The sequence below is a fragment of the Typopeltis vanoorti genome, chromosome 12, assembly GCF_054136105.1.
Source record: "Typopeltis vanoorti isolate ZY-2024b chromosome 12, IOZ_Tvanoo_1.0, whole genome shotgun sequence".
In the NCBI taxonomy this organism is placed as follows: domain Eukaryota; kingdom Metazoa; phylum Arthropoda; class Arachnida; order Uropygi; family Thelyphonidae; genus Typopeltis; species Typopeltis vanoorti.
Window position 1 is genome coordinate 34,681,729 of NC_143560.1, and position 27,864 is coordinate 34,709,592.

At 35.9% G+C, this 27,864-nt stretch overlaps 1 protein-coding gene across 1 annotated transcript in view; it reads right to left on the minus strand.

The window, feature by feature from the left end:
- Positions 1-27,864, minus strand: part of LOC150100683 (uncharacterized) — a 106,278-nt gene that overhangs the window by 6,089 nt on the left and 72,325 nt on the right. Inside the window, exons 2-4 of the mRNA XM_090401301.1 lie at positions 14,649-14,897; positions 12,675-12,970; positions 9,331-9,388 (exon numbers count right to left, since the gene is read on the minus strand). Coding sequence (XP_090257427.1) covers positions 9,331-9,388; positions 12,675-12,970; positions 14,649-14,832 — 538 coding nt within the window. The 5' untranslated portion in view covers positions 14,833-14,897. The remainder of the gene's footprint in view (positions 1-9,330; positions 9,389-12,674; positions 12,971-14,648; positions 14,898-27,864) is intronic.

A 27,864-nucleotide genomic window follows, 5' to 3' on the forward strand; every position in this document is an offset into this window, starting at 1 on the left:
ATCATAGGTGGCCAACAGCAGGCCCCTCGGCAGGATAAAAACTATATTAAATTATATGTATAATCAATTTAACTATTAGTTTCGACCACAGATCTTCCGATTGATATACTGATATACCAAAAAAAAAAAAAAAACTTTTTTTTTTTTTTTTTGAAATTAACCACACACAAACGAGATCGAAGAACTTACAGGACATCAGCGATGTGTGTGTGTGTGTCTAACTGATTAAAAAGAGACAAGAACCCTCTTGATATGTTCGTAAACACCTGGAAGGATGTAGCGAAGCTCCAGAGAACAGAGATAGATGGAATAAAAGAGAAGAAAGATGACTAATGATGACTGCCATTTTCACAGGCTTTTAGGGAAAAGTGGAGGAAACCCAGTTCAGTTGAATAGTGCCTTTGAAAATACCTACACAAGTGCAGAGCAAAAGCAGAACATAACATTTCCAAGAAATGAAGAGCATTAAGAGGAAAGGGAGATAAAAATGAGGGTGTTCATTTGAGAAGAAAGGGCAGATAGCGTTTCGATAGTCATGAAGCTGACGAAGATCTTACCCTGTGGAAGAATGAGTAGGAGATCGGTGTTTTGAGGCATTAGCTAAGGAAGATTTTGAAGCGTGGACTCTTTAAGCATCATAAGGTTGGTTACATGAAGAGGAAGAAGGGGGTAAGGGATCATCAACAAAGCTATTGTGTTTCTATTAGCGCAAAAATAAAAGCTGAATATATGCATAGAAAATCATCGGGACTCAAACAGGATATTTCAGAAATAATATGAAAATTATTGAGTGAATTATCTAATTGATCTGATAAATAAAATAGTTGATCAGAGACCATATACAGAGAGTCCTGATAAAAATTAGGGAATTAAGTAGATGGTATCAATGGTAGAATCGTATTAAATGAAAGTATTATAAAGGAATATGAGATTATTAGCATTTATGAATGTGTGAGAAGGGCAAATCGAAGGTTGGCAGGGTTTGATGCGGAAAAGATCCAGAGAAAGACCAACGATACTGTTAGTAGACGAAGACAGAGGATCTTATAGTATTGGAGAGTTAAAAAATAACAGACTAATTTGGAAAAAAATTATTTACAGGAAATTAGTAATAAACTTAATCATGCAATACTATCATGGTATCAGGAATTTGATGATGATCATACGATGGATGGGATTTGGTGTGAAGAAGTTCATTTATGTAGAGAAGGTAATGGTTGGGCAAACGTTTGGAGTCCTGGAATATTCTGGTATTAGCCGGAAAATTCTGCAAGAAAGGATTCTTATCCACTACAATACGAAATTTATTTGGTAATGAGTGAAATTGCGGCTGAAACTAAAACTGTATTATGTCTGTAAATGGTGTGTTGTGCAGTCGATCTTGCGTTTAGCGGCAAGAAAGAAATATTTCCGATGAAAATCCTACCACATCCGTAAGAGAAGAGCGGGCTAATCCCGCCCCCCCTTCCTAATTGAAAAGCTCTTAAAAGGGTTCCTAAAGTCCTGAATGGAATCCCAACTTTGGTCTTTTCACAACCAAGGACAGATGCTGCAATCTCCCTCTTGACTCAGGCCTCAATGCTAGATCTGTCCAAATGCGATGAAAATGTCAAGAGCAACTACTGGAATTTATTTGAAACTTCTACGGCTTGTGTCCAGAGGTAAGCGAAGTAGAATTGGAAATCTGATGTGAATCGAGTGTCAAAATCCATGTTCTTAGTCATTGATTAATTGGCGGCTCCATCTGAATCATTTTATTAGCTTTAGATGCTAAAACGTAACATCATGTTAGCCGAGGTTACGCGCTTCGCAATCACATGCCTGGGAAAGGAGTGTTTTGGGTTCGATTCCCGTCGACGACGTGAGGATCTTAAGGATCTTTCTCGGACATAGCCAAGTTAGCCGGTCTTAGGGGTGGACTGCAGAGTTTTTCTTCCCAGTTTATCTGGGGTTTTTCCTCCCGCAAGCAGGCAAATCGGCCCCGTGAACACACTCATCTACAGACAGGACACACCGGGAGGCACAGGGCTAGTCACCTTATCCTCGGGACGAGTACGGTTTAGAAGGGCTAAGGATATCCCTGTAACAGGCCACTAGTCCTAATACGTGAAGTAAAAATAAAAAGAATAACTTAACATCATCACACTTTGACTGCCTAAAAAATCAACCAGTATTGAAAAAAAAGTAAACAGAAATCTTTGATTTTCTTGGATAGTCGTTTCATTCTTCTATTTTGGAAATATTTCGAAGATTTATAATACGAATCAATATTTCACTCGGTGATGCGCAAAACTGATGACGAACAAATGCGTTTCCCTGAGAATTATCATGAATACCAAACGTCAGCAGTACGATAAACATTTCAATATTCTATCAACTGCTACTTCTCCATGCCGAGGATTTAAATACCGTCATCCCTTATTTAATCCTACGTGAGGAATAATTAAATCCACAGCTCAAGTAAACACGATAGCGTCATTCAGGGGATTAAAATTCATTTCGGATAAAAAAGAACAGGAAATCTGCAAACTAAATTAGCAGTGGCGATTTGGAGAATCTTCAGAGCATTGGATGTTCGGCTTGAGTTTAAAGTTAAATATTAGGAGAGAGAGAGAGGTTTAAAGAGCGTGTTACACAATTATTGGTAACCTTTCTTCATGGCACACATTATTTTTCCATTTTTAATTACGAAAGAAATTGAACGACCTGATTCTAGTTCACTCTTATGATAGATCATTGGTCTGTTATAATTAAGAGAAAAAAAGAAATTATTTTCTAATAAATGATTGATTATAATCTACAATGTATTATTTGAAAATTTTATTGAATCTTCAAACTTATCTAATTTACTTTTCGTAAATTTCTCGAAACTTTGTTCATAACTACAGGGTATCCCAAAATTCACGCAAGATTTAAATTTAGCGCCATTTGTGCGGTAAAATGTTGCCAACGAGAAAAAAAAAGACAGCGTGACAGCTGACAGTTCAGGGTTATTAAAAATGGAGCGCTACACGAAAGAACAACGCATTTTCATCGTTGAGCAATATTTTAAAAATAATGAAGGTTTAGCAGCTACAGTTCGCAATTTTTCTACAAAATATGGTCGGAATAGTGATTTAACTTCATCAACTGTGAAAAGATTAATTAAAAAATTCAAGAAAACTGGATCAATTAGTGATCTTATACACTCGGCCGTCCTTCAACAAGTCGTTCAACAGAAAACATCGAAGCAGTTCGTGAGAGTGTTGCTGAGAGTCCAGGAACATCAATTCGGCACCGTGGTCTTGAATTGGGCATTTCGAGAAGCTCTCTACAGCGTATTCTCACGAAAGATTTGTATCTTTATGCTTACAAAGTTCAATTGACTCAAGAACTGAAGCCTACCGACCACACACAGCGAAGAGAGTTCGTTGAATGGATTATGGAACAACAACAAGTGGATGCTTATTTTTCGAACAAAATCATCTTCAGTGATGAGGCTAATTTTCATCTTGATGGCTTCGTTCGTTAATCGACAAAATTGTTGCATTTGGGGTTCAGAAAATCCACGAGTGATTTTTGAGAAACAAATGCATCCACAACGTGTCACTGTTTGGTGCGGATTTTGGGCTGGAGGCATCATCGGTCCATTCTTCTTCGAAAATGCGGCTGGTAAGGCAATAACAGTTAATGGTGCACGCTATCGCGACATGATAATCCAGTTTTTTGTGCCTAAATTGCAAGATATGGATGTGGACGACATGTGGTTTCAACAAGACGGTGCCACATGCCATACAGCCCGAGAAACAATTCAATTACTGCATGAGTCATTTCCTGGTCGTGTAATTTCCCGTTTTGGTGATCAGAATTGGCCGCCCAGATCATCTGACTTAACGCCGTTGGACTTTTTTCTTTGGGGTTTTTTGAAGTCTAAGGTTTATGCCAACAAGCCCACGACCACCCACGCCTTGAAGGAGGAAATTGAGCGCTGTGTCAACGAAATTCAGCCACATTTATGCAAAACGGTCATGGAAAATTTCGACAAAAGAGTGCGTATGTGCCAGCAAAGCCGTGAAGGCCATTTACCCGATATGCTATTCCATGCATAACCTTATACTGTATACTTTATGAATCAATAAGAAATTACAATTTTTAATTAAAAACCTGTGTTTTCTATCAAAATTACTTCTTGCGTGAACTTTGGGACACCCTGTATAAAGTGAGCTTGTCAAGTCTAATATCTCGGATTACTAACACGTGCCGATGTCACTAGAACGTGTACATTGTTAACCAGATTTATTATTCTTATCATCATTAATGGACTTTTATCTTGGATAAAAGATTAACTTCATGCATCGGCTGTCTTATGATGATCACATTCTGTGACAAAAGCTCTGATCCACAGACACAATAGTATGCATGTCACGTTATAAAGAGTCTGTCATCAAAAATGGCTTCATAACGTATAATACTGGTAATCATTTATCATGCATCACACCACGACATGCTTAGCTATGGCAAAAAAAAGTCCATTAGTCCATCCATTTATACAACAGCTCAACGTGAACTGTCAGACGTGATGTAATAAGCATTCCACTGCTTCCTAATTTTGCCACGTTTTCAGTAACATGTATGACTGTAACATAAAATAGTTACAGCAGTGATCTCGAGGCTTCAGTTCATTTATCTTTGTTGATAAACACCACACAAGCGAGTTCAACGGCTGGAAAGAGATGTGCGCAAGTCGCAATAGACAAAGATTCAGAAGTCGTCTTCAAATTCGCTGTTCTGGGCAGTGTTCAGGGGAATAGTCGCACGCTCGTGAACGAATGAAGAGATTTGAGTCATTGACCGTAATTCAAGCTTTCAGGTACACACACACACACTAGAATTTACTACTGATCAGCATAAGCATAAATATTCCTGATATGATTCATTTATAGACTTGTGGATTTCTTTTTTCGTTTATATGTTGTTGATGTCTTGTAACATTCCAAATTTGCAGAGTTTTTAGAACAACAAACAAAAGATTAAAAGCTTAGGTCTTGAGGAATCGGGCAAACGTTTCAAACCCCGCAGACGTGTGCGAAGTAGGCATGATATTTTTGAATTACAAATGTTTTCTGATTAAGGCACCATATATCGAATAATTACAACATTTAGTAAGTGAGGTGAAAAGAATACGAAAGAAGCACAGAAAAATCATTGACTCTCGTGCGATTGAGGCTTCCATACTACAGGAAGTGGACATCTATGAATTGGGATATCTATGAATATAACAAATATCTTTGACATATTTTACTATTTCGACGTCTGTTTGCGTGATCCATTTGTCAATTATGTGTATTTTATCCAAAATAGAGAAAGAAGAGGATCGCATTTTTCAATGGCCGACCTCTTACAACCTGCCTCCTCCGAGTATCTGATGGGATGCCTTTTATCATATCTTCTGGATCCATAAAACAGTGGATAGAAACAAGTTTGGGTTAGAAAGAGTTCATTTTGAATGGCACAAGGTAATGCAAGAATATTTGTATAATGAATTTTCGGTAAAGAACATTGGCGGCTCGTGGCCTGAAATCGTGGGGGTGCTGCAACTTTCGAAATATACATACACACTGTAAGAACAGTGTATACGTACAGTCTGTTCAATAAGTAATAAGACTATATTTATACAGAAAACAGATTACCTTTAATCATCATCATTTACATGGTCTTTTTCGAAGTAACTACTGTGAGACGCGATGCATTTGTCCCAACGTTGCGTCCACTTCTTAAACACATGTGAAAGTCCGTTTTTTGAGAGTTCTTTCAAAACCGCCTCCGCAGCTTTTACACATGCTTTGTTGCTTTTGAAATGGCGGCCTCTTAGTGGTTTCTTGAGCTGAGGAAACAGCCAGAAATCGCACGGTGCGAGATCAGGACTGTATGGAGGGCGTGGTAGGATATCTGTGTTGTTCTTCTGCAAAACGTTCACTACACAACCAGCATTATGTGGCCTTGCATTATCGTGGTACAGTAAGAAGCCATTCTTCAGCAATGGACGCTTCCTTTTGACGTGCTTGATGATAATCGCTGCTGTGTTGATCATTGTCTCTGTGATGGACGTTGAAGGTCTTCCCTCACGTTCAAGATCTTCCACATTTTGCCTTCCTTCCTTAAAAGTTTTATGCCAACGAAAAACACTTTCCCTCGACATTGCTTCATCGTGGAAAGCTTCGCGTATCATGTTAAAAGTGTCCGATGCCGATTTTTGCAAACGCACACAAAATTTAATCGCATAACGCTGTTCCAAGGACGCTTCCATTTCGAAGACTGGTCGCACCTCGTAGGCGCGCCGATGAGCACTTGAGTTTAGTCACGTGTCACTCTGGCACATCAGCCCGTATACGCCATCTATCAACCGCTTTTGTTAATACAGACAGCAACATTTCTTTATTCCACAGAAATTAATATTGTGATGAGTGGTTTCGCCACAGAAAAATTAGTCTTATTACTTATTGAACAGCCCACGTACGTGTTTCGATAAAATATCAAAATTATGGTAAAAATTAAAAAAAATATTGTTTATTATCCATAAAATTATACAGTTTGGTATAATTCAAAATTACTTAAAAATAAAATCCATTATCATAACCCCAATAATGTTCTAAAATAAAACTAACAAATGTTATGTCTTTAATTGTAATGTCCAAATATTTAAAGAGACGGAGTAAACACGATAAGCACTACGAACACTCTATTACTGGCGCAAACTGCATATAAACAACAGTGGAACTGCGCGACGGACAGTGCCACATTACGCTAATAGCTCGCATCTTGCTATGACGTGCATATGCTTGCGCGCGTAGCAATATGGCACTGTGGTAAGCACAGTGCTGCTAGCGCCCTCCTAAGTGCTACAAGACGGATTTTTATTATTTTTTATACAAAATAAGAGAATTGTATAGAACTGTTGATGATAAAATTAAACATTACAAGCAAATATAAATAAATTAATAAATATATTTATATATATTTATTAATTCATAATAAATAGAGTAGGAGTCAAATGGATGTGTAATCTTATTAAGCAAGAGATTCGTAAGAAAAGGACAATGTAGAAGGAATGCCGTTTGCATTAGGATGACGTCCATTATGAACGTTATAAGCAGCAGGCTAGAATAGTCACAACTGTTGCACGGAAAGCAAAGCTGATTATGAAAAGAAACTGGCTCTGCGTGCGAAAGACAACCCACAAGAATTCTAATCTATATGCTGCAAGTTAAAGGAAGAATGAATATGAAAGAATAACTCTAAATCCAGATGGAGTGAGGGTTACTGATGCAGAAGAGGTTGTTCAGTTAATGAGTGCCCATTTCGTTAAAAGCTATCAACCTGGTGAACGCAACGTTGAGTTTACTGCTACCGCTTTACTGGATGCAGAAACACGAGTGTATGAGGTTTAGAGCTGTTGCACAAATTGAATAAGAATTCAGCAATAGGGACTGATGGGATATCAGCATGTGTGCTAAAAGAGTGTTCAGCTGAACTGCCCATTCCTTTGACCAGGCTGTTTAACATGAGTCTCAGAACAGGGACGATTCCGCAGGAATGGAAGGAATGTATGGTAATTCCATTGCGTAAGGGTGGTGCAAAAACCGGTGTGTCTAACTATCGACCGATTAGTATCTCAGGAGTGGTTTTGAAGATTTTGGAAAAATTGGTTAGGGCCCGCATTCAGAAATGTGTTGACAGTGTCTCTACTTTGTAATGAGCTACATAGGTTTACTAAGGGAAGGTCATGTTTAGCAACTTGCTCACATTCTATGACAATGTTACTATTGAACTAGACAAGGAAAATGGATGCACCATGATGCTTTTGGATTTTGCTAAGGCTTTTGACAGAATACAACATGACAGACTGCTGCATAAATTGGAGAAAATGGGTTTGGGTTATAGAATATTAGCATGGATAAGAGGATGGCTGACTGACAGATATCAAAAAGTGGTATACAGGGATTCTGAGTCTGCAAAGTTTAAGGTAACAAGTAGTGTACCACAAGGATCAGTGCTTGGTCCAGTGTTATTCAATTTGTACATTAATGATATTGGGAAGGATTTGACAAGCGACATACAGTTATTTTCTGATGATGCAAAGATAGGCAGGGTAATCATGAATGCTGCTGATATGCAGTCCTTGTAGAATGATTTGAATAAGCTGGAATTGTGGGCATGGGAAAATGAGTGTCAGTAAATGTAAAGTCATTCACTTCGGCATGATTACCTATCCAATGTCGTATTATATTGTGGGATTAGGCTAGAAGAAACTGATGAGGCTAGGGATCTTGGAGTGTTAATAGATAGGAAGTTGAAGTTCAGGGGCCATGTGGCAAAGATTCCAAATACAACTCAAAAGATAATTGCAATGCTCAAATGAACGTTCACATGTAAAGATAAGGATGTTATTTTGCCTCTTTACAAGGCCTTGATAAGACCTCACTTGGACTATTGTGCGCAGGTCTGGTCTCCTTTTTTCCGATGTGATTCTGATATATTGGAGAGCGTACAAAGGAGAGTGTTAAAAATGATATCAGGATTGGAATACTGATTGTAAAGACAGGTTGAGAATTTGTAGATTGCAGACACTAGCAAATAGGAGAAAAAGGGGTGATATGATTGAGACTTACAAACTGCTGAAAGGGTCATACGAGATTTCAATTGATGGGATTTTTCAATTTATGGAGGGTGGAGAAAGGACGAGAGGACATCCTTGGAAGCTGAGAATGAAAGCTGTCAAGAAGGGTGTAAGGGCTAGATTTTTCTCTCAGAGGGTGGTGCGTGGTTGGAATGGACTGCCATTGGATGTTGTGAGTGCCAGCAGTGTGAATGAACTCAATAATAAGTATGATAGCTGGTGCGTATAGTATGTGGCCTCCTTCGACGAGTCTCTGACTCCCTGGAGGTCTCTCTTAATAATAATAATAATAATAATAATAATAATAATAATAATATCGAGAAAAATTGGAGGTGCTGTCGTTCCGCAGTGCCTATGAACGAGCCACCCCTGGAAACCAGCAAGTGAATGCACAATTACAAACATAGTAAACTACTGATAATATTAACGACCGTATTGTGGCTTAAATAGGCAATTATTAATTTTAAATATATTCGTATGAAGCCAAGTTATCATTCACATAGTCGACAACATTAAGTAAAAAAGAAAGACGATGAGATTTAGTTTGAAGTATAACTTCTTTTTACGGGATATTTAACCTTACTGACTTAATGAATTTCCTTCACGATAACCTTTGTAACATTAATCTGAGATTTTTTATATATTAATACGAAAATATGTAATTATATATCTACCTTCACTGCTGCTTTTCGCCGGCTGGTGCCAAGGCACGAGAACATCTTGCGAGTCAAACTGGAACAGAAAGAGAACATTTATTAAGTAGCTATAGCGTAAATAAAGATTTACGAAGAAATAATAAAAGGTAATTCAACTCCAACATATCAAAGCTCTCTGTTTAAAATGAAGTATTTGAACAACATTTTTTTTTTTTTTACTTTAAGGCAAACATTGGAGAAATCATGAGAATATAACATCGATCTGCATTTAACTTTTGTAGAGATCACTAAAAGGCATACGACAAGGTGCAAAGAGAAAAAAAGGGGTTCAAAACGCTGCAATTATGTGGTGTACATGGAATATTATACAGAAATATATTGTGTATACGTAGTTTGTGAATTAGCTGTTACAATTAAAGAAAGTACTGGAAGATGGTTTGGTGTAAAATCAAGAGTAAGACAAGGATATTTGTTGTACTGTTATCTGTATGGGTCACATTATTGAAAGAACTGGCGTTCAACTTGATATCAAAATTGGAAATATTGAATTTTTCTGTTTATGTTATACTCGTTTAAATAAATCTAGTACAAGCTTGCAGGATTCTTAACTAAACTGAATAACAAATTGGCTACGATAATGAGAAATACAAACACCTAAATCTATGTAAACAAACAAGAACCTGGAAAAAACATCAGTTGCATTCTCAATGAAGAAACCTATAGACCAAGTATACATTTCGAGTATTTAAGCAATTTTTAGTGAAATTAGCAAAGTGAATAAGGAAATAGACAATAGAATGAGCAAAGCGGGAAGTCAATCGAATAAATGTATATGGAATAAGAGAGAAATCAGCCATAACCCTAAACTAGCATTATACAAAAAAAAGTGTTCACACAAATTTTAACTTATGGATCTAACCCAGTGAAATTTCTATGAGGATATGAGAATTCCGAGAAAACTTAGGGAAGTGAATAGATGGTATCAATGCCAGAATCATATTAAAGATATCAAGAAAGAACTTCACATGGTTAGCATTCAAAAAAAAGTGTGAGCAGAACTAATCTAAATTGGTATGGTCAGCAAAATATCAACAGTATTCGGTACGTCCCTTGAGGGTACAAATGATGATGATGATGTGGGGGGGGGAGTGCATTCTTTTTTAACCTTTCGTGGATGGAAGAAACATAACAAAATTGTTTCTTGTGTTGTCAGCCTCATCTAATGTCTGGATATGTGCCAGTTTGTCCACAGTAGCTAAGACTGCAAATGTAATATATTCTGCGTGATCCTTTAGTGACAGGAGGACACAATATTGATGCCGTGTGAAGAGTTGCAAGTTGTAGTTGTTGAGAAACACTCCATGAGGTTCCAGATAATAGAAGTATATGAAATGTAAAAGGAAGAGGAGGAGGGTGAGGTGAATCAGAAGTTGGGCATCTGATGGATGGCACTACGGTGAACATCATCTGATCAGCCGAATCGCCCTCCTCTGCAAAGGATAAGCAATTTTTAGGACAGTCCTTGGTTGTACTTTCCCAGTATTTCTAAGGTTTGAGTGATATGAGATTTGAACAGAGTTAGCTGGATGAGGGAAAATAGCATTTTGAGAGGAAGAAGATTCTGTGCAACAATTCCCATTCCTCCATCAAAGCCGACTCTAGCTCACCAAGAGGGTGGCCATAGGCGTCCAATTGTCTTCAGGATGGCCAGTGTCATCATCTAAACGATGATGACTTACCATTCTGAAGATATAAGTGTGTGACTCGATCCACACCCTTATATCTTCACACCTTACTCACTGAGAAAGCCCGTTCAGTAGTAGATCAACTTTTATTATATCAAATATTATCATTCAGCTACACTGATAAAAATAAAATACTGCCAAAAACCATTTTCTGTTAATTTTGTCGAGCAGTGTAGTAGGGAGGCAGTTTTATCATTGGTATCAAAGTGAACCCATCTGTAAGCGTATTTCGAAAACATATCGTTGGTGGCATTAAGCATCTTCCTAAGACGTAATGTACGCCACGTATGCTGAACTCTGCCTCTTTGAACAAGAGGATAAACACACTTTTTGGAATGATACAGTCACGATAATCTTTCTAGAATAAATTCAGATCATATCCTTCAAGAAAAGTGATAATTACATTTCAAGGCGTTTCACCAAGACCATCCTCGAATGTTCTAAGAAAGGGATGCATAAAAAAACTGAAAGGATTATCAAAACAGTGGTCATTAGTATCAATATATATGTTTCAGTTATTAACATGTACGCTTTATACGTAGCTCAGTCAGTATAGGCGAAGCCCTTTGGTCGAAAAGATCTGGGTTCCATTGCCGTCCGTGAGGTGAGGAACTTATCTGGTCTCTTTTGACTAAAGGTGAGTTAGCCGGTCTCATAGGGAAGGTTTTTTCTCTCAGAAACTCGAGGTTTTCGTCCCTAAAGAGCACACGCGCATTGACAAATGGTAGACTACGGGAATAGAATTAACAAACGTATCATAGCATCGATCAGGTTTATATTAAGCTTACCATTGAGTTTAATGTGTTAAGGGGATGATGAAGTGAGTGAAATGAAAAAAATAAATTCTTTCTTTTCATAATTGGTAATACAATGGAGGGATTAGTGTTGATTTTCAATTACTCTAGGGTTTAGCATTCAATTTGTGTAGGAATCAACAACTAGAAATATTTCATCTGTAATACTTCAGTATCCCAAGTAGGAACGTGAGGAATGACGAATATAAGATGCTTATTTTATTTTTAAATTGATAATTAGTTCTCTCAGAATCGACCGAAAGTTACAGAACTGCATTTTGTTTTCCTGACACGTGCTAAGAAAAACTCGAAATGAGCATGAATTGCCAAAGATGGCATCCCTAAGTCATTATGATGTGAGCAATTTGAGATGTGTATCCATCTCGCTATTCACAAGACGAGGCCATGAAAATGCCAAGTAACTTTTAACCACTTAAAATTTGATGCATTACATAAAAAACACTTCAAGACCACCGCTTTAGTTCTCCGGGTCTCTAAGGAGCAGAATCATAACAGATGTTAAAGTCACGTCAGAGCTATAAACCGTAGCAGGAACAGCACGGCTGCAGTTTAGCGTGTGATGAGTGTTCCAAAGGATCCTACATTGTTCTCTAAAGGGACTTTGGTAACAGTATTTTATACGAAAAAATAATGACACGTTTACCGATGGAGATGTCGAAGAAGACGGAGAAGAAGAAAAGGGTATTTCTCAGGAGCATAAACTTCAAAAGGAATAATAAAACAAAGAGAAAACAAATACATAAGAATGCTGAGAGTATACTTAAGAATAAGTAATGGCCCAAATACTTTTTTTTTTATTTACCTTCCGGTGTCGTTGTTCCATCGCCCACACAGTAATCATAACTTTGCCTCCGATCCTTAGAATCCGCGCCAATTCCCTCAGTGCTGCCACCCTGCGATCAGTAGTGGTAAAATGATGAATAACAGCGATTGACATCGCTGCGTCGAACGATTCATCCCGGAAGGGAAGCTGTAAGCTATCGCAAGTGATAACTTCGTGGTGTTTCTCCCGGGATACTTTCGTCAGCGGAGCACAGCGGTCAGAGCCAACCTTGAACACGTCGCTATTGATGTCGAGATATTTTCCATTTCCTGATCCTGGAAAAGAAGAGGAGTTTAAACGATTGGAGGAATAATTTCTAAAGTTAAGACAAGCGCACCTACAGAAATACATTTGCAGTGGGATTAATGTTTTAGGATGTTTTTATTATTCTTTAGAATTCATGAGTTTAAACATGCTGTAAAAAGAGCTTTGTTTTTGAATGTTTCGAAGAAGTTCCAGGTTTTTTTTTGTGAGTGATGGCATCTGCCAAACTTGTTGCGAATCTTCCCCCCCCCTACACACACGTTCAATCAATTTCGAAAGGATACATCAGGAGCAGATCTGTTCCCGAGCACCATCCACAGATTATTGACCGAACACGATACTCCAACGCTGTGCAAACTCATCTTCGACTGTTTAGAAAGATCAATAAAAAACTTGCGAAATGGTCTGCACGAATTGATACTAGAACACGTCAGTATCCATGGAGAATTGATCGCCATTCTCACAGACGAACATTACATTAAACGAATTGTTAGCCGTGATCAAAATTGTCAATGCTATCGACCAGAACACATTAATCAGAATCGATGACCCATCCTAGGTTCAGCATCAATTCTTACATCGATACAAGTCGATTGATTTGGTGGCATATTGACGATGCAGTTCACACTTTTAGCTAGTCCAACGAGGATTAAATTAGCTTCGTTAAAAATGCATAGTAAAACTAACAGAGGATTAACATGACGTCTAGACTTTTTTTAAATAGTATTCTCATCCATGAAAGGTTATAAAAAAATGAAAGAAAATACGAATTCCATTTATTCAAATTTCCATTGTAACTCTTTCGCCAGGAACTCTGAATAATGAAGTCAGAAATATAATATACAATAAAATATAGTTAAACTAATGATTTCTATGGACACATGAAAGTGTGTTGAAAAATATGAACATCATTCGGAGACAGATGAACTATGACATAAAGATGACTTTGGTACACTTCACTTTTCCACACGGTCTTCAAAGATGTTTATGCATCGATGTGTCAAAGCACCTTCAACCAAAAATCGACAGAATATAGCACATCGCCGTTAGATGCGACTGCTTGACAGCTAGTCAGTAGCTCCTTCAGTGGTCCGAGGATGTCACCAGCTGCAAAAGAAGGAAACATGTAGCGGGCAGTCCACAGCCTTTCATTACAAAGATCTTCCAAAACTTCACATTACACCAAAACTAAACCAGGAAAAGTTTTCAGTGAACTTTTACGAACTGGCAATTGCTGCCAGTGTAGAGCTCTAAACATGCAAAACTCGGATCACTGTGATCACCTCTACGTTTGTAGTCATTATATTTCCTCATACAGCCATTCCTTGGCTGTATTGAGAAAACAAAGGATGCAAACGTCTTCATGTATTTAAATTCCATGAATGATGCTGGATACATTACGTTAATTTTTAGGAACCAGCTCGTGCCATGATAAACGAGAGCATGCTATAAAATCAACAATGGGTTCAAAACGTTTTGTCATATAAAGATAACAAATAAGCCTTCAGTTATTCTGATATCTTTAAAGATTCTAAAGAAGATCAAAATTTTATTATAATTCTGATTAAGAATATAATTAAAATAAAAAGTAAAAGATGACGTCAGTTTAGAACACGAGTGCAATTTATCTTTCATTTTTTTAATTCAGAAGATGCGAAAGTAGGTCTACAGGCGCGCGCAAAAACTCACCTACATCTGCTACCAAACTGCCAGGTTCGAGATCCATGAGGAACTGCTTCACCCGTGGCCATGCCCGACAGCGGCTGTCGGTGAAATGCGGAGCTATCTGATCGTATACGTCGTGCACGTAAGCTTTCTCCAGAGCCAAGGATCTGGCTTGTCTTTCATCACGACTATCGAACTCTTCTGGCATGGCGGATTTGTCACCACCTCCCTGACCGGACTACATGGTTGTTCTGTGGGAAAGCAATGGGTTTCCTGAATTTCAAAGAAGAAATGTTCACAGTTCGAGATTAGTGTAGTAATACAAGATGGTTTATGACAGCAATGTTATTTGATTGTATACACGGATAAAAAACAAACAGAAAAAATCAATTTATTCATCTAACATACGTATATTGCATTAACCCAAGCTGCAATGCATGTATTGCAGCTTGAGTAACATGGTAACCTTGAAGGACACCCTTAAAATCTTGTGAAAACGTCATAAAACTCTTTTAAATGGTAGTAAATGACGTTTTACAATTGGATCAGCTGATTGTTTCGTCAGACATAAAAAAGCAAATAAATAAAAACAACTATAAATTCAGTTTATTGTGAGCGAGCACAGAAAACAACATTAATCTAGAACGAACCATCGTTAAGCCAGACGTGAGTGTACTATCTTCTCCAGGAGACGCAAAAAAATACTCCAGCATCGCATCCTGTATCATTTCGTACTAGTAGTTGTATCAGTAGCCTACTTTTCTTCCGATCGATAGCTTCTTCTCTTTCCCATGCGATGTTGGTGATGCAGGGATTTTGCAGGATTCTTGAGACATTTCATTTAGGTACTCCTCAAGATACTCGAACAAATCTATCTTCGTATCTTCCTTCAAACTCAGCTACAGAGGAGTTATAAACCTACACGATAGTACAAATGCACACTTTGGTGACTACAACACATTCATGAAGATTTTTAACCACATTTGTCTTTGTGACGCAAACATAAATATTTTGCAGTATCCAGCATCCCTCTCCACCCGTCCGTTCACAAGTCAGTCTGCGTAAGATGCTGCCAGATTCGATTTTTCCATTTCCATTCACATTACTGTTTTTATAATTTTCTAACAGACACAGAGGAAATTTCACCAATATTGGCGACACATCAGCATTAGCTCGATGACTGGAACTAGGCCAAGAATCCTTCATCGAGTCTGCCCAGTGTCTGAACGTTTTTGAAGGACACTCTAAATAATGAAAGGAAAAAAAAACAACAACAAAGTGACAAGAGTGTACAAGCATACAAAGCGATCGCATTTACTGCATTGCTGTATAGTTAAATTCGCTGTAAATTCACTCAGTCTCTTTATCTTTTCTTACAGTTGTTTATTTGAATCTGGCAGTTATTTCTTGCTCCCAATACAACACAGAAAATGTTCTGCTTCTATAATCAGTCATCTAAGAGGTTCAATAGCTAATGATATCCTCGCTACATAACTAAAAATCCACTTTTAATTTTTTTATTTCATTCACCATCGATTCTGATGATTTAAAAGAACCAAATAAAAAAGACAAGTTTAAAACACAATTAAAATATGATATTGTTTCTGACGAAAATAAACTATTGTGACCCTTACCTCATCTATTATTGCACAAATGGAAGAAAGAAATCCGATTGAAATCCGATCATTTAAATTTCACGCTCCACTAAACCTCCCTTTGATTGCTGGCAGTCTGCCAAACAAAACGTCCATCCCTTTTCAAAGGCTTTCTTTCCGTTCTTCGGGGTATCCACGTTAAACGCTACTTTATTACAATACAGAAAACCAAAAGGGATTACAAGGATTTGCGGCTTCCATCTTCCTCCTCCTTATAGCCTTTAGTAGGATGCGTTCAAGTCCTCCGACAGAATTAGTGATCGTATTTTCTTTTAGTTTTGATGCACCGGTTGCTTCACCGGCACCGCTAGACTCGGTGTCTGTAGTGGCTTCGTGTATATTGACATTTTCTACGCAGTCATTAATCAAACTTTGTTTTTTTATAAAAGTGATCTTGAATAGTGTCGTTTTCGCACATTTGTGATCCTTTTCATGCGTTTCGTTATAATTTTGGTAATAGGTGATTGGTCGTAAAACCACTCCAAAAACTCCATGTTTACAATGCTTATTAATAAAGATAGGTGATCGGTTGGTTTTAATTACGATGGTGTCAAAACAAGTAGGACTATGGGAAGAGGGCGTATGCTGTGTGTAACTACTCTCAAGCCAATTTGGAGAATAGAAAAAAAATGGAATTCCACCTCTATCGTACTGAGACAAGCTAACGTCCTTGGTTAAAGGTGTGCTAGGCGAGATTCGAACTTGGAAGCATCTTGTATTCCAAAAATATTTCGGCAGTTGGAATTTTTTTCACTTGGTTATTCTATAAATTAAAGATACCAAAAAATTATATATTTGGTTTAATATTTTATTCAAGTGTAAGCAAATAAACTGCGCCTGAAGTATCTTCAGGATTAGAGCAACTCGTGGCAAAGGTGGACTGAGTTCACATCACTTTCCTTAGTATCCCACAATGCAAAGCACATCTCCTTGCGGACATGTATAATACTATGCATTATGGGAAGGGTCAGTACCCCGACTAGTTTCGACCTTTATTGAGGTCTCGTCAGTGGGAGCCAAACCCAGAGGTGGAGATTCTAAGGTGGAATTAATGCAGAAGTCATATTTTCCTATACGAGTTGCCAAAAGATGTCACACCTTATTATTAAATTACTCTGGATTAGAGAAAGGTTGTTGGAAGTTTTTTCACTGTCATACCACCTTTGCCACGAGTTGCCTCAGTCCTGAAAATACTTCAGGCGCAAACTTTGTTTGCTTACACTTGGATAAAGAATTAAACCAAATTTCTTGGTATCTAATATTTTAGCAGTGTTAGATTTATTGTTATTTTAAAAGGAATCATTCGATCTTTTTTTGTAATAATCTGATATTTTGTAACCATCCAATCTTTTTTGTAATCATCCGGATCGAGATCATTGATCATAAAGACACAGTTGTCATACTCTCGTCTTAGTACAGTATTAGGGGCCAGCCACTATGATTACACTTACAGCATAGTTATCAGTGGCGGCTCGTGGCTTGAAATCGTGGGGTTGCTGCAACTTTCGAACTATACATACACACTGTAAGTACGGTGTATACGTGTTTTGGATAAAATATCAAAAGTATGGTAAAAATTAAAAAAATAAATAAATAAACATGAAAAAATATTGTTTATTATCGATAAAATTATACAGTTTATTGTAATTCAAAATTACTTAAAAATAAAATCCATTATCATAACCCCAATAATGTTCTAAAATAAAAACTATAACAAATGTTATGTCTTTAATTGTAATGTCCAAATATTTAAAGAGACGGAGTAAACACGATAAGCACTATGAACACTCTACTACTGGCGCAAACTGCATATAAACAACAGTGGAACTGCGCGACGGACAGTGCCGCATTACGCTAATAGCTCGCATCTCACTATGACGTGCATATGCTTGCGCGCGTAGCAATATGACACTGTGGTAAACACAGTGCTGCTAGCGCCCTCCTAACTGCTACAAGATGAATTTTTATTATTTTTTATACAAAATAAGAGAATATGATAAAATTAAATATCACAAGCAAATATAAATAAATTAATAAATATATTTATATATAGAGAGAAATTGGGGGTGCTGCAGTTTCGCAGTGCCCTATCCACGAGCCGCCCCTGATAATAATACTGTAGTTCATAGCCGAAATGCAGTACATCGACTAGTCTAGGAAAGCAACAAAACTTTCTGTTCATTCTCACGTAAACAGTTCTAAATGGCTTGATTCACGCACTTGTTTTCATCCACTGTTACTTAGAAATATTGCGATGAAATGTTTCCACATCTTTACGTACACGATGACGTAGATTGCCTGAAGAGAAACAGAGCTGGTGTGCTTTATTCGTTCTCTGTCTTCTGTGAAATATTTCCAACGTGTTCTTGATTTGATTAACCCTGGAATGATTCTTATATTAACGTTGGATATTTATGACGTGAAAGAAAATATAACGTGATCAAATAAAAGAAAGAAAATTTATAAGAATGTATTAAGAGCATGAATGAACAAATCACGAATCCCTCTATGAAGATTAACTTTTTTTTTTCGAGTAATTTGGGACTAGCCAATGATAAATGGAATGTGAAAAATTAAGCACAATCGGACAGGTCATTTGTAATATCCATATTGATGGATAATAAAATTATTATTTTATTATATTTAGAAACCTATACATGACTATTCACAATTAAAAAAAAAAGGAAAAATATAACCTCATAGACCGCTCTTACTAAGGTCTCTACACACACACACACACAACTGTTAGTAGAAAACTGATAAGGGGAGAATATATATATAAACTATTAGAGTAATATTCAAGGTGGACATGATTTAAACAGACTACGCGATAATGACAGAAACGAGAGAATAAAGTAACCTCGCCTCTTTCCATTTTATTCGACGCATGCTCAGACAGCGAAAACACCGCGTATTCAAAGAACCCAAAATAGAAAACGAACCCATAATGTTCACCTGTAAACGTGATTTATTGTTATGCAGGTGTCACCTATCTTATCACAAACGCTTAAACTACCTGAACGGTAAGAGAAACTCAGTTGCCTTGGATACGAGACAAGAATAATGAAACTATTGATGGCGATAATTTTTCGGGTAAAGCGATGCTGAAATTAGGATGAGGAGGAGAATGCTATTAGTATTTCTAGCGACTCATTTTTCTTCTCTTTAACAGCAACTGGGAGTTTCTCGATTGATTTTTTTTTTCCTGCTCGCTGAGAGACAAACAACTGAGTCATGCATTAATGATCGAGTCAAGGAAGCTGAGCTGCTTTAACATTCTGCTAGATGGAAGAGCGACCTTTACAGGGGTAACTTTTTTTTTTTTTTTGCTGTACATTATTGCAAGCTCTTTCACTATCATCATTGCCATACAAATAAGAAATAAAAATAACCTGCAGTCATATAAACTTTTCAAATAGATAATAAACTGTCGCAGAAAAGAAGCTAAATGGTTTCGCACTGTGCGTACACTTGGATTTGAAATCCATCTACGATAGTTAGATGTCATAAAGTGATGGTATGATAGGGCATCAGTAACGTCACTGGATGTTTATTCTAACAAATTGGAGAAAGACGTAAGCATGCTAGTGACGTCGCTGAACGTTTGTTTACGCTAAGAGAAAGTTTTTTTCTTGTATCACTAAGTTCATCGTTATCAATACATCAATACTTGTGTCACTAAGATCATCGTTACTAATACAATTTTTTCAATTGTATTAGTCTTTGGGAATAATACAGTTGAAAAAAATTTAAATGTCATAATAAATAAAACGTTATCCAGTGGTGACTATAATTCTCATGACATTTGATTTTATAATTATTTAAATACTTAGATTCTTCAATTATTTACTCACAGAGTTGTTATCAAAATGAATTATATAACTTAAAAAAAGCGCAATACAATAGAAACACGCATCAATGCAAAACGTTGCCAAGCAACCATTTTGTGTAGTAGAATCATTATTGTGAAACGTCACAATGTAAAGCTTGCTTTGATTGATTCAACTGAAATCCATGCTTTTGAATACGGTAAAAACTAGATAAAAATAAAAAGAAATTGCAGACAATTATGGAAGCGCGTTTATGAAACTGCCCCTAAGCAATGTTATAATTATTTTGGTTATATTAAACTTTTTAAAAAAATATATTAGTTTCGCTTTTTATAGGAAAGTTAGTAATATTTATTTCTCTGATCTTATTACAAAACTAATGTAAAAGTGTGCTGGGTTAGCGGGTAAAAAAAAACAGGAAATAAAACAACAAAAAATTTGTGTATAATCTTCTTTGATTTCATCTTATTTGTGTAATCTTTATTTCCCGAAGTCAGAAACTCGTGAGGCTAATGGGAATCCGAAGACAATGAGAATTCTAATTACACGGGGGGTACGTAGAAGTCATTTGTCTTTGAAATCTTTCCGTGATTTAAACCACGAAAAAGATTAAATGATTCCCGCTGTAATCGATACTAAAGGTTATAAGAAAGTATGGGTAGCGCATCTAGTTCAATAATTTACGGGGAGTTTGGACAGTAAAAAAAAAAAAAAAAAATAGTTAGCTTTGAATTTATGCTTCTATTGAATGTTGAAGAGGAAAAGCTAAGTGTGGTCAATCCCTTAAGAAACTTACATTTGTATAATAAGAAATAAAAAGCATTACTCACTTGTGTGCAGTAAAAATTCTAAACTGAAATGAAGAATTAACGTGTATGAATGTTTATATACAGGTACCGTATGATCTCGGATGACTTATTGCAAATAGCCTCGTAAACAGTTGTTTAAACAGGTTGTTAGGATGCAATACTCATACAAGGCTTTTACCCTATTTTGTAACACACGATGAGTGAAGAGGAGTCATATTTTGCGATGTGATCATGCATTAAAAATAACAGTTTGTTGAAGGCCACGAAATAAGTATTCCATGATTCATATAGAACGGATCTCAAAAATTCTGTTAGACCAAAAATAATATTTATATATCGGCAAAAGTCACCCAAAATTTGTTTGTGAAATGTTTATCTAAAATTAGGCTAGTCCTATTGACAGCTAAGACAGAGTCTTACAGAGCTAGCCAGCAAGAGTTTTTTTTTTTTTTTTTAATACTCGGTTTTATTACATTTCGTTTTGTAATACCAATTTCTAATAATAAATGTTATTATTGTATGAAAAAGAATGTGGGGTATATTTTTATTCAATAAAAGTATATTTAAATAAAATAGTTCACTCTTTCGTTATATATAAAACAGAAAAAACAATAAATATAGCAATTGTTTAAACTTTTTTTCATCAATTCTCTAATACAAGCAGGCTTTTCTCCCTCATTGTTAGTAATTTTGAAATTTACCCATTCTTACACGCATTAATAACAATACTAGAATTTACCAAAAGATACAACTCACTAACAACAATGCAAAAAAGTACAGTATTTCAAATAGCTATTGTTCCATGTTGCATGTAAAAAAACGTCGTTTTAATAGCAAAATATATATACAGGCCCCAATATAAACTTCATGGGGGGTCTTATAACTGTTGACGTCAATGGTAGCGAAGAGTTATCCACGGAGTGGTTTGTTCAACTTAGGGAACCTATCGAAGTCTGGAGCGCTCATGTCAAGACTCTACAAAGGATGAGAGGATGGAAAGAAGTACTTTCCATCCATACTTTTTTACAAGATTAGATACTTAACATGAAATATAGTATGTACCACAGAAACAAGATTCATATGCAGGATCGCTTACAACTGTCGTAAAGGTAAAACATAACATTACATCATCCAAATTGCGGCGCATGCGCAGTACGCAGAAACTTCGAAAGCTTAAAGGTAAAACATAACATTACATCATCCAAATTGCAGCGCATGCGCAGTACACAGAAATTTCGAAATCCTCGTAAAATCATTAGGCTTAACATTTTAATATTTGTTAGTTAGGGAATCGATTTTAATTATTTATTAATGCAAATATTTCAGGGAAAAAAATCAGTTCAAAGCATCATAGACATGTTACTTCATGTGCCGAACAATACGTAGAGATGTTCGTCCCATAATTAGCCGATTATTAAGCCGACGTAGGATTAAGAAGTAAGTTCCAGTTCTAGCTGTCACACACAACGAATCGATAAACTTTAACCGACTTGTGGATTCTCGGAACTAACAATGAAATAAAAAAAAAAACTGTATGAAAACAAACAATGGCTTTCATTCTAGAACGATAACACAGGCGACAATCAGTTTTCCTAGTATGGCAGAAAAGTGGGGTTGAAATGAGGAAAAAAGGGGGAAGGGTGGTCACGGATGCATCAAATGTTCGAGGTTATGTCACGTGCCCACTTAAATTCTAAGAACGTTGTTGTCCCATAATACTTTGTAACTTTCTTGGCAGTTTGTATCAGTTACCAAGGAAACCGGATACCTGTTGGTGTGACGATAACACCCATAAGGAGGTCTAAGCGAAAGATAATGGTGGAGGAAATGCTGGCTATTTACTCTCTATCTTCCTCCCCCCCCCTCACGTCCTCTACGATATCGCTCCACAAACAGAGCACGCTGGCTGAAGATTTCTTGTCGTCACAGCGCTTACATTTAAGAAATTCATGTGATGGATGCTATTAATGCGTACGCGTGTATTTCACGCTTTTTGTTGTCTTAAAGTTTCATCAAATTTATTAACCCAGATTTCACTTTCGAAGAAATCAGTATACATTGATATGTTTCTCAATATATAGGGCTAAGTAAATATATATATATATATACTTGGATAGAAGAAATCACGTGATTTCTTCTATCCGAGTGTTATCCAGTACGTTCATTTGGTTGTGCACACATTTATCAGCTCATTAAAATACAAAATTTGATATGCGTATAGTTTAAAGCTACAAAACATATTCAAATCGCATTGAAAAAATAAAGTTTAGCAACATATCAATGCAAAATTAGAAGGCAAAGAAATTTTTAAAATTTCTTTTATAATTTTATCCATTCACAATTACGATAAAGATAACTCATAATTTGCTGTTGCGTTGATAATGTTAATTATGTTAATATAAACTCTGAATGTACAAATGTTGGAACTTGTTTAAGACAGGATTTCTGTAATTGATAAAGTCGAGTTTAGTGCAGATGAATACCGATAGATGGCGCGCTTAGAACATTCATTCTTCTTCTTGAAACATTCGAAAGGAACAATGGAATTAGCTAAATCAGAGATAAATTTAAGAGTGGCAATATAAATGCAACCTATTGCATTTATATGATTTATAGCAGACGAAACACTATACAGTGTTACATTAATTGTGACGTCATGACTGAAAACATCAAGATTTTCTAACTTCGTTTGTTAAAATTTTTCTATTGGGCAAATAAATATAAATTTATGAAAAATTATACAGTATTAACTAATTCCTATACTTTTAAAGTGTGTTTTTTAAGGTTTTTTTTTTAATCTTTCTTGTTCAGAAATTTATATTTGTGTTTCCTGACCTTTTTAAAGCCCACTTCACATAAAAAAATAAATAAATACGAGGCAGACGACGCCTGCGAATCTTGTCAAAAGGACCGAAGGAATGTTGGAAAATCAATTAAAGGTAAAGCAGTGGAATGTAAAATTCCTGCTCTTTTCAACTAGCAAACATTCTTTGCGAACTTCAGTCAGACAAACAAGCATATTTTGTTATTATTAACATATTATATGAAAGTCAATACATAGGCTAGATTGTCTAATGCGTGTAAGAAATCTGGAAAAAATGCTACTGTTTTGTAGGGTACGTTATTGTGAACATTTTGTTAATGACAATCTAAATTTTAGAATAAAATAAATAAAGTGTGCACTACTGTCAACATGCAAAGACCAAGAAGAATTCCCTGGAGGAAATGCGGCCATCTTGTGTTCCTAATTCTAACTAGTATTTCATTGTCGGATAACGATTTTGCCTAACAATGACAGGCTTGACCTTATTCCAAACATGTTATACTTCACGTTTGTGACAATCGCTCAACATCTTTCCGTTTCAATAGGGATGAATCCAATGTCATCACAAGAAAGACCATTCTGAGTAGACAAAGAATGCAACTGAGCTGGCGAATTCAGTGTATTGAAAGATTATACATATTTTTCTTTTTATCGCATTTATTATCCTCAAAAGTAAACTAACCATGGCTGTAATAGCAATTATGTTTGTATTCAGTCTAATCAATGATTTAATTGTATTTTAATAATAAAAAACATCCGATTATGTCCAATAAATGTAACTACATAATGTAGGTCGCCATTAGCGGACCAGAACGTATCCGTTTGTCTACATTTCACTGTTTAAGAAATCTATCTTGGAGAAAGTAAAAATATCATCCTATAAGAGTTTAATAGACTACTTACTATACCCAATGTAATAATTTTTATGCCTTATATTGCAAGAATTATATGTGGTTTACAGACATTTTGCCAATAACTTTATAATAATATCAACAATTTTTAAATAAATAAATAAAAAAACTAAAAAAAAATGGAACAGAACTAGCCAGTAGAGAAAGTAGGAGAATGGATTAAAAATAGGTCTTCTTCCTAATCAGGAAGGGATGACAGATATTCAATTATTACGTATTAATCAGTTTTAATATGGTGCACCGGCAACGTATGGTTTTGTTTGAGTGAACGTGTTAAAACTAAGAAATATATAGTGAATGTGTTTCAGATATTATATAAGGAATTCGGTTGAAGAGAATTAGCATTTCAACTGAACTGTCGGCTTGCCTTTGTCAATTAGTAGCGCGATCTTTTGTTAATACCGCACCAATCATATGAACGTCTTCATAGCTGCTTTATCTCTGCTGGCCTACCATTGCTGTCCATTTCGAGGCTCTGCTTTCACTAGCCATTTATTGAAGGACTGTTCGTTAAATAGGGTAATTTTGTTTAGCTTTCAAATTCTTAAGTATGGATCACTGGTTAAAGACTGGATTTTTAAAATGCGCAAAAGAGAGGAACATAGTAGATACAAGTAGCTGTCAGCAACAAGAAAATGTTGATACTGTATCTGGATCAAGTGAAATTGATAACTGTGTGTCGTCTGACATCTCTAAAGAACCAACTAGGAAGAAGATGAGAAAACTTCGTAAGTACGATATAAATTACTTGAAATGTGGATTTTCATGGACGGGAAATGAAGAGGAAACTGTTCCATTATGTGTCTTTTGCGGTGAAACTTTAAAAAATGAAAGCATGAAACCATGTAATTTAAATCGCCATTTTGAATCGAAACATAATAAATGCAAAGACAAACTTGTCGAATTTTTTCAAAATAAACTAAAAAAATTAAAAGAATCTCAAAACGTGATGTCGATCGTGTCAGGAAGTGAAAACATGAAGGCTTTAGAAGCTTCATATCGTGTGTCGCTATTAATAGCAAAAAGTGGTGCAGCGGAAACAATTGGTGAAACTTTGATCAAGCCTGCAGCAAAAATAATAGCGGAAATTATGATCGGAGATAATGCAAAAAGATCTTTTGATAGGATTTGTCTTTCAAATAGTACCGTTCATCGAAGAATCACTGAAATGGCTGAAGATATAAAACAAACATTGTTATCCGATATACGTAAGAGTCGTTATTATGCGTTGCAGGTAGATGAATCCACCGACATTACAAATTTTGCAAATCTTCTAGTGTTCGTTAGATACGAAAAAAATTAAAAAAATTCATGACGACATTTTATATTGCCAACCCTTGCCAGAACATACAACAGGAGAAGAAATATTCAACAGTATAAATATCTTTATGCATCAAAACAAGCTTGATTGGAAAAGTTATGTTGGAATAAGCACGGACGGAGCGAAATCCATGGTCGGATCTAAAAAAGGGCTTGTTTCAAGGATTCAAGCTGTTGCACCAAATGCAAAGTCGACACATTGCTGCATACACAGGGAGGCTTCGGCTACACATATGATGTCTACAGACCTAAGAAAAGTTCTTGATGAAGCTGTAAAAATCATAAATTATATTAAAGGCCGTCCTCTAAACGCCAGACTTTTCTCTCAACTTTGCAAAGAAATAGGAAGCAGCTATACACAGCTTCTTTTCCATACCGATGTTCGTTGGCTTTCTCGTGGAAAAGTCCTTACTCGTTTATTTGAACTTCGGAATGAACTACAAGTTTTTCTTGATGAAAAGTTTGAATTGAAAAAGCATTTACATAATTGGAAATGGCTCAGTCAATTAGTATACCTGCCAGATATATTTACTGTATTAAATAGTCTTAATTTATCTTTACAAGGCAAGGAAATTTCTATATTTCATGTCCAAGATAAAGTGAACGCCACGTTGGCAAAAATGAAGTTATGGCAAAAGCGGGTTGGTAATGGAGAATTTGACGCGTTTCCATCGCTTCATGAATTGCTCGCAAGTTCAAATGAACAAATTGATGTGAAAAGTACTATCATGCAGCATTTAAAAAGCTTACAAATGAATCTAGAAAAGTATTTCCCTGAATTGGACATTAATAATGAGTGGATAAGATACCCTTTCAATAAAAACAAATTTATGCCAAAGGGTCTATCGTCAATAGAAGAAGAAGAACTTTTAGAACTAGCTTCTGATGGTTTCCTAAAAAATAAATACAGTGAGAATACGTTATCATCATTTTGGCTACAAATACAGAATGAATTTCGTGAATTAACAGATAAAGCTCTAAGGTTCATTTTTCTATTTCCAAGTTCATATCTGTGCGAAATTGGATTTTCGGCCCTTGTAGACGAAGAAGAGTTTATATGTTATGTAAACAAAACATATAAATTCAAATAAAATAGGTATTTAATTTTTTAATATTTTAAATAATAATTTTAATTAATTTATTGATTTTAATTAATTAATCTATTTATTTTTAATCAATCTATTTATTTTTAATTAATTAATTATGGGGTACTTGGTAATAATGAAAATTTAAGAAGGGGTCCGCGGATATCTGAAGTTTGAGAAGCACTGCTTTAGAGGAGTAATTTACAGCCCTCAATATCTCATCACAGTGGCGAATGAAGCGCCCTCTTTATTTCTTTCCTTAAATTAATTAAAAACTAATCACAAACTAACCACGTTTGTATTAACTTCGGTGTAAGTCTTATAATTGTTTGAAGAAGGCTTTCTGATAGATCAGAAATAGCACAACAATAACACTCTGATAGAGGATATTCCATATTTGTAACCAACATTTTATTGTCGTAATAAAGAATTAAAAAAGAAGTAAAAATAATATAATACACAAGATTCCCTACCGTAAATTTTTGGACACGGCTATTCAAGACGGATACTCTTAATGAAAGATGCTTATACAATCAGTGGCCATAGGTATAGCAGAGATACGTAACCTACAACATCTCATTTCACCATATTCTAAAGATGTACGGGATGGAGATCCTATAAACGATGAAAGAGGGCGACAGTCCAATATTTGTTTTCCTAAACGTGTAATGTTTCGTGTTACCAAGCGTGATTTCTGTCTTATCAACACAAATGTCAATACAACCACGTGGGACAGTCAGAATACAGTACTGAATGTCACATTTGGAGATGATACTCACATCAGTTATGGGAACAGGAGAAAGAGA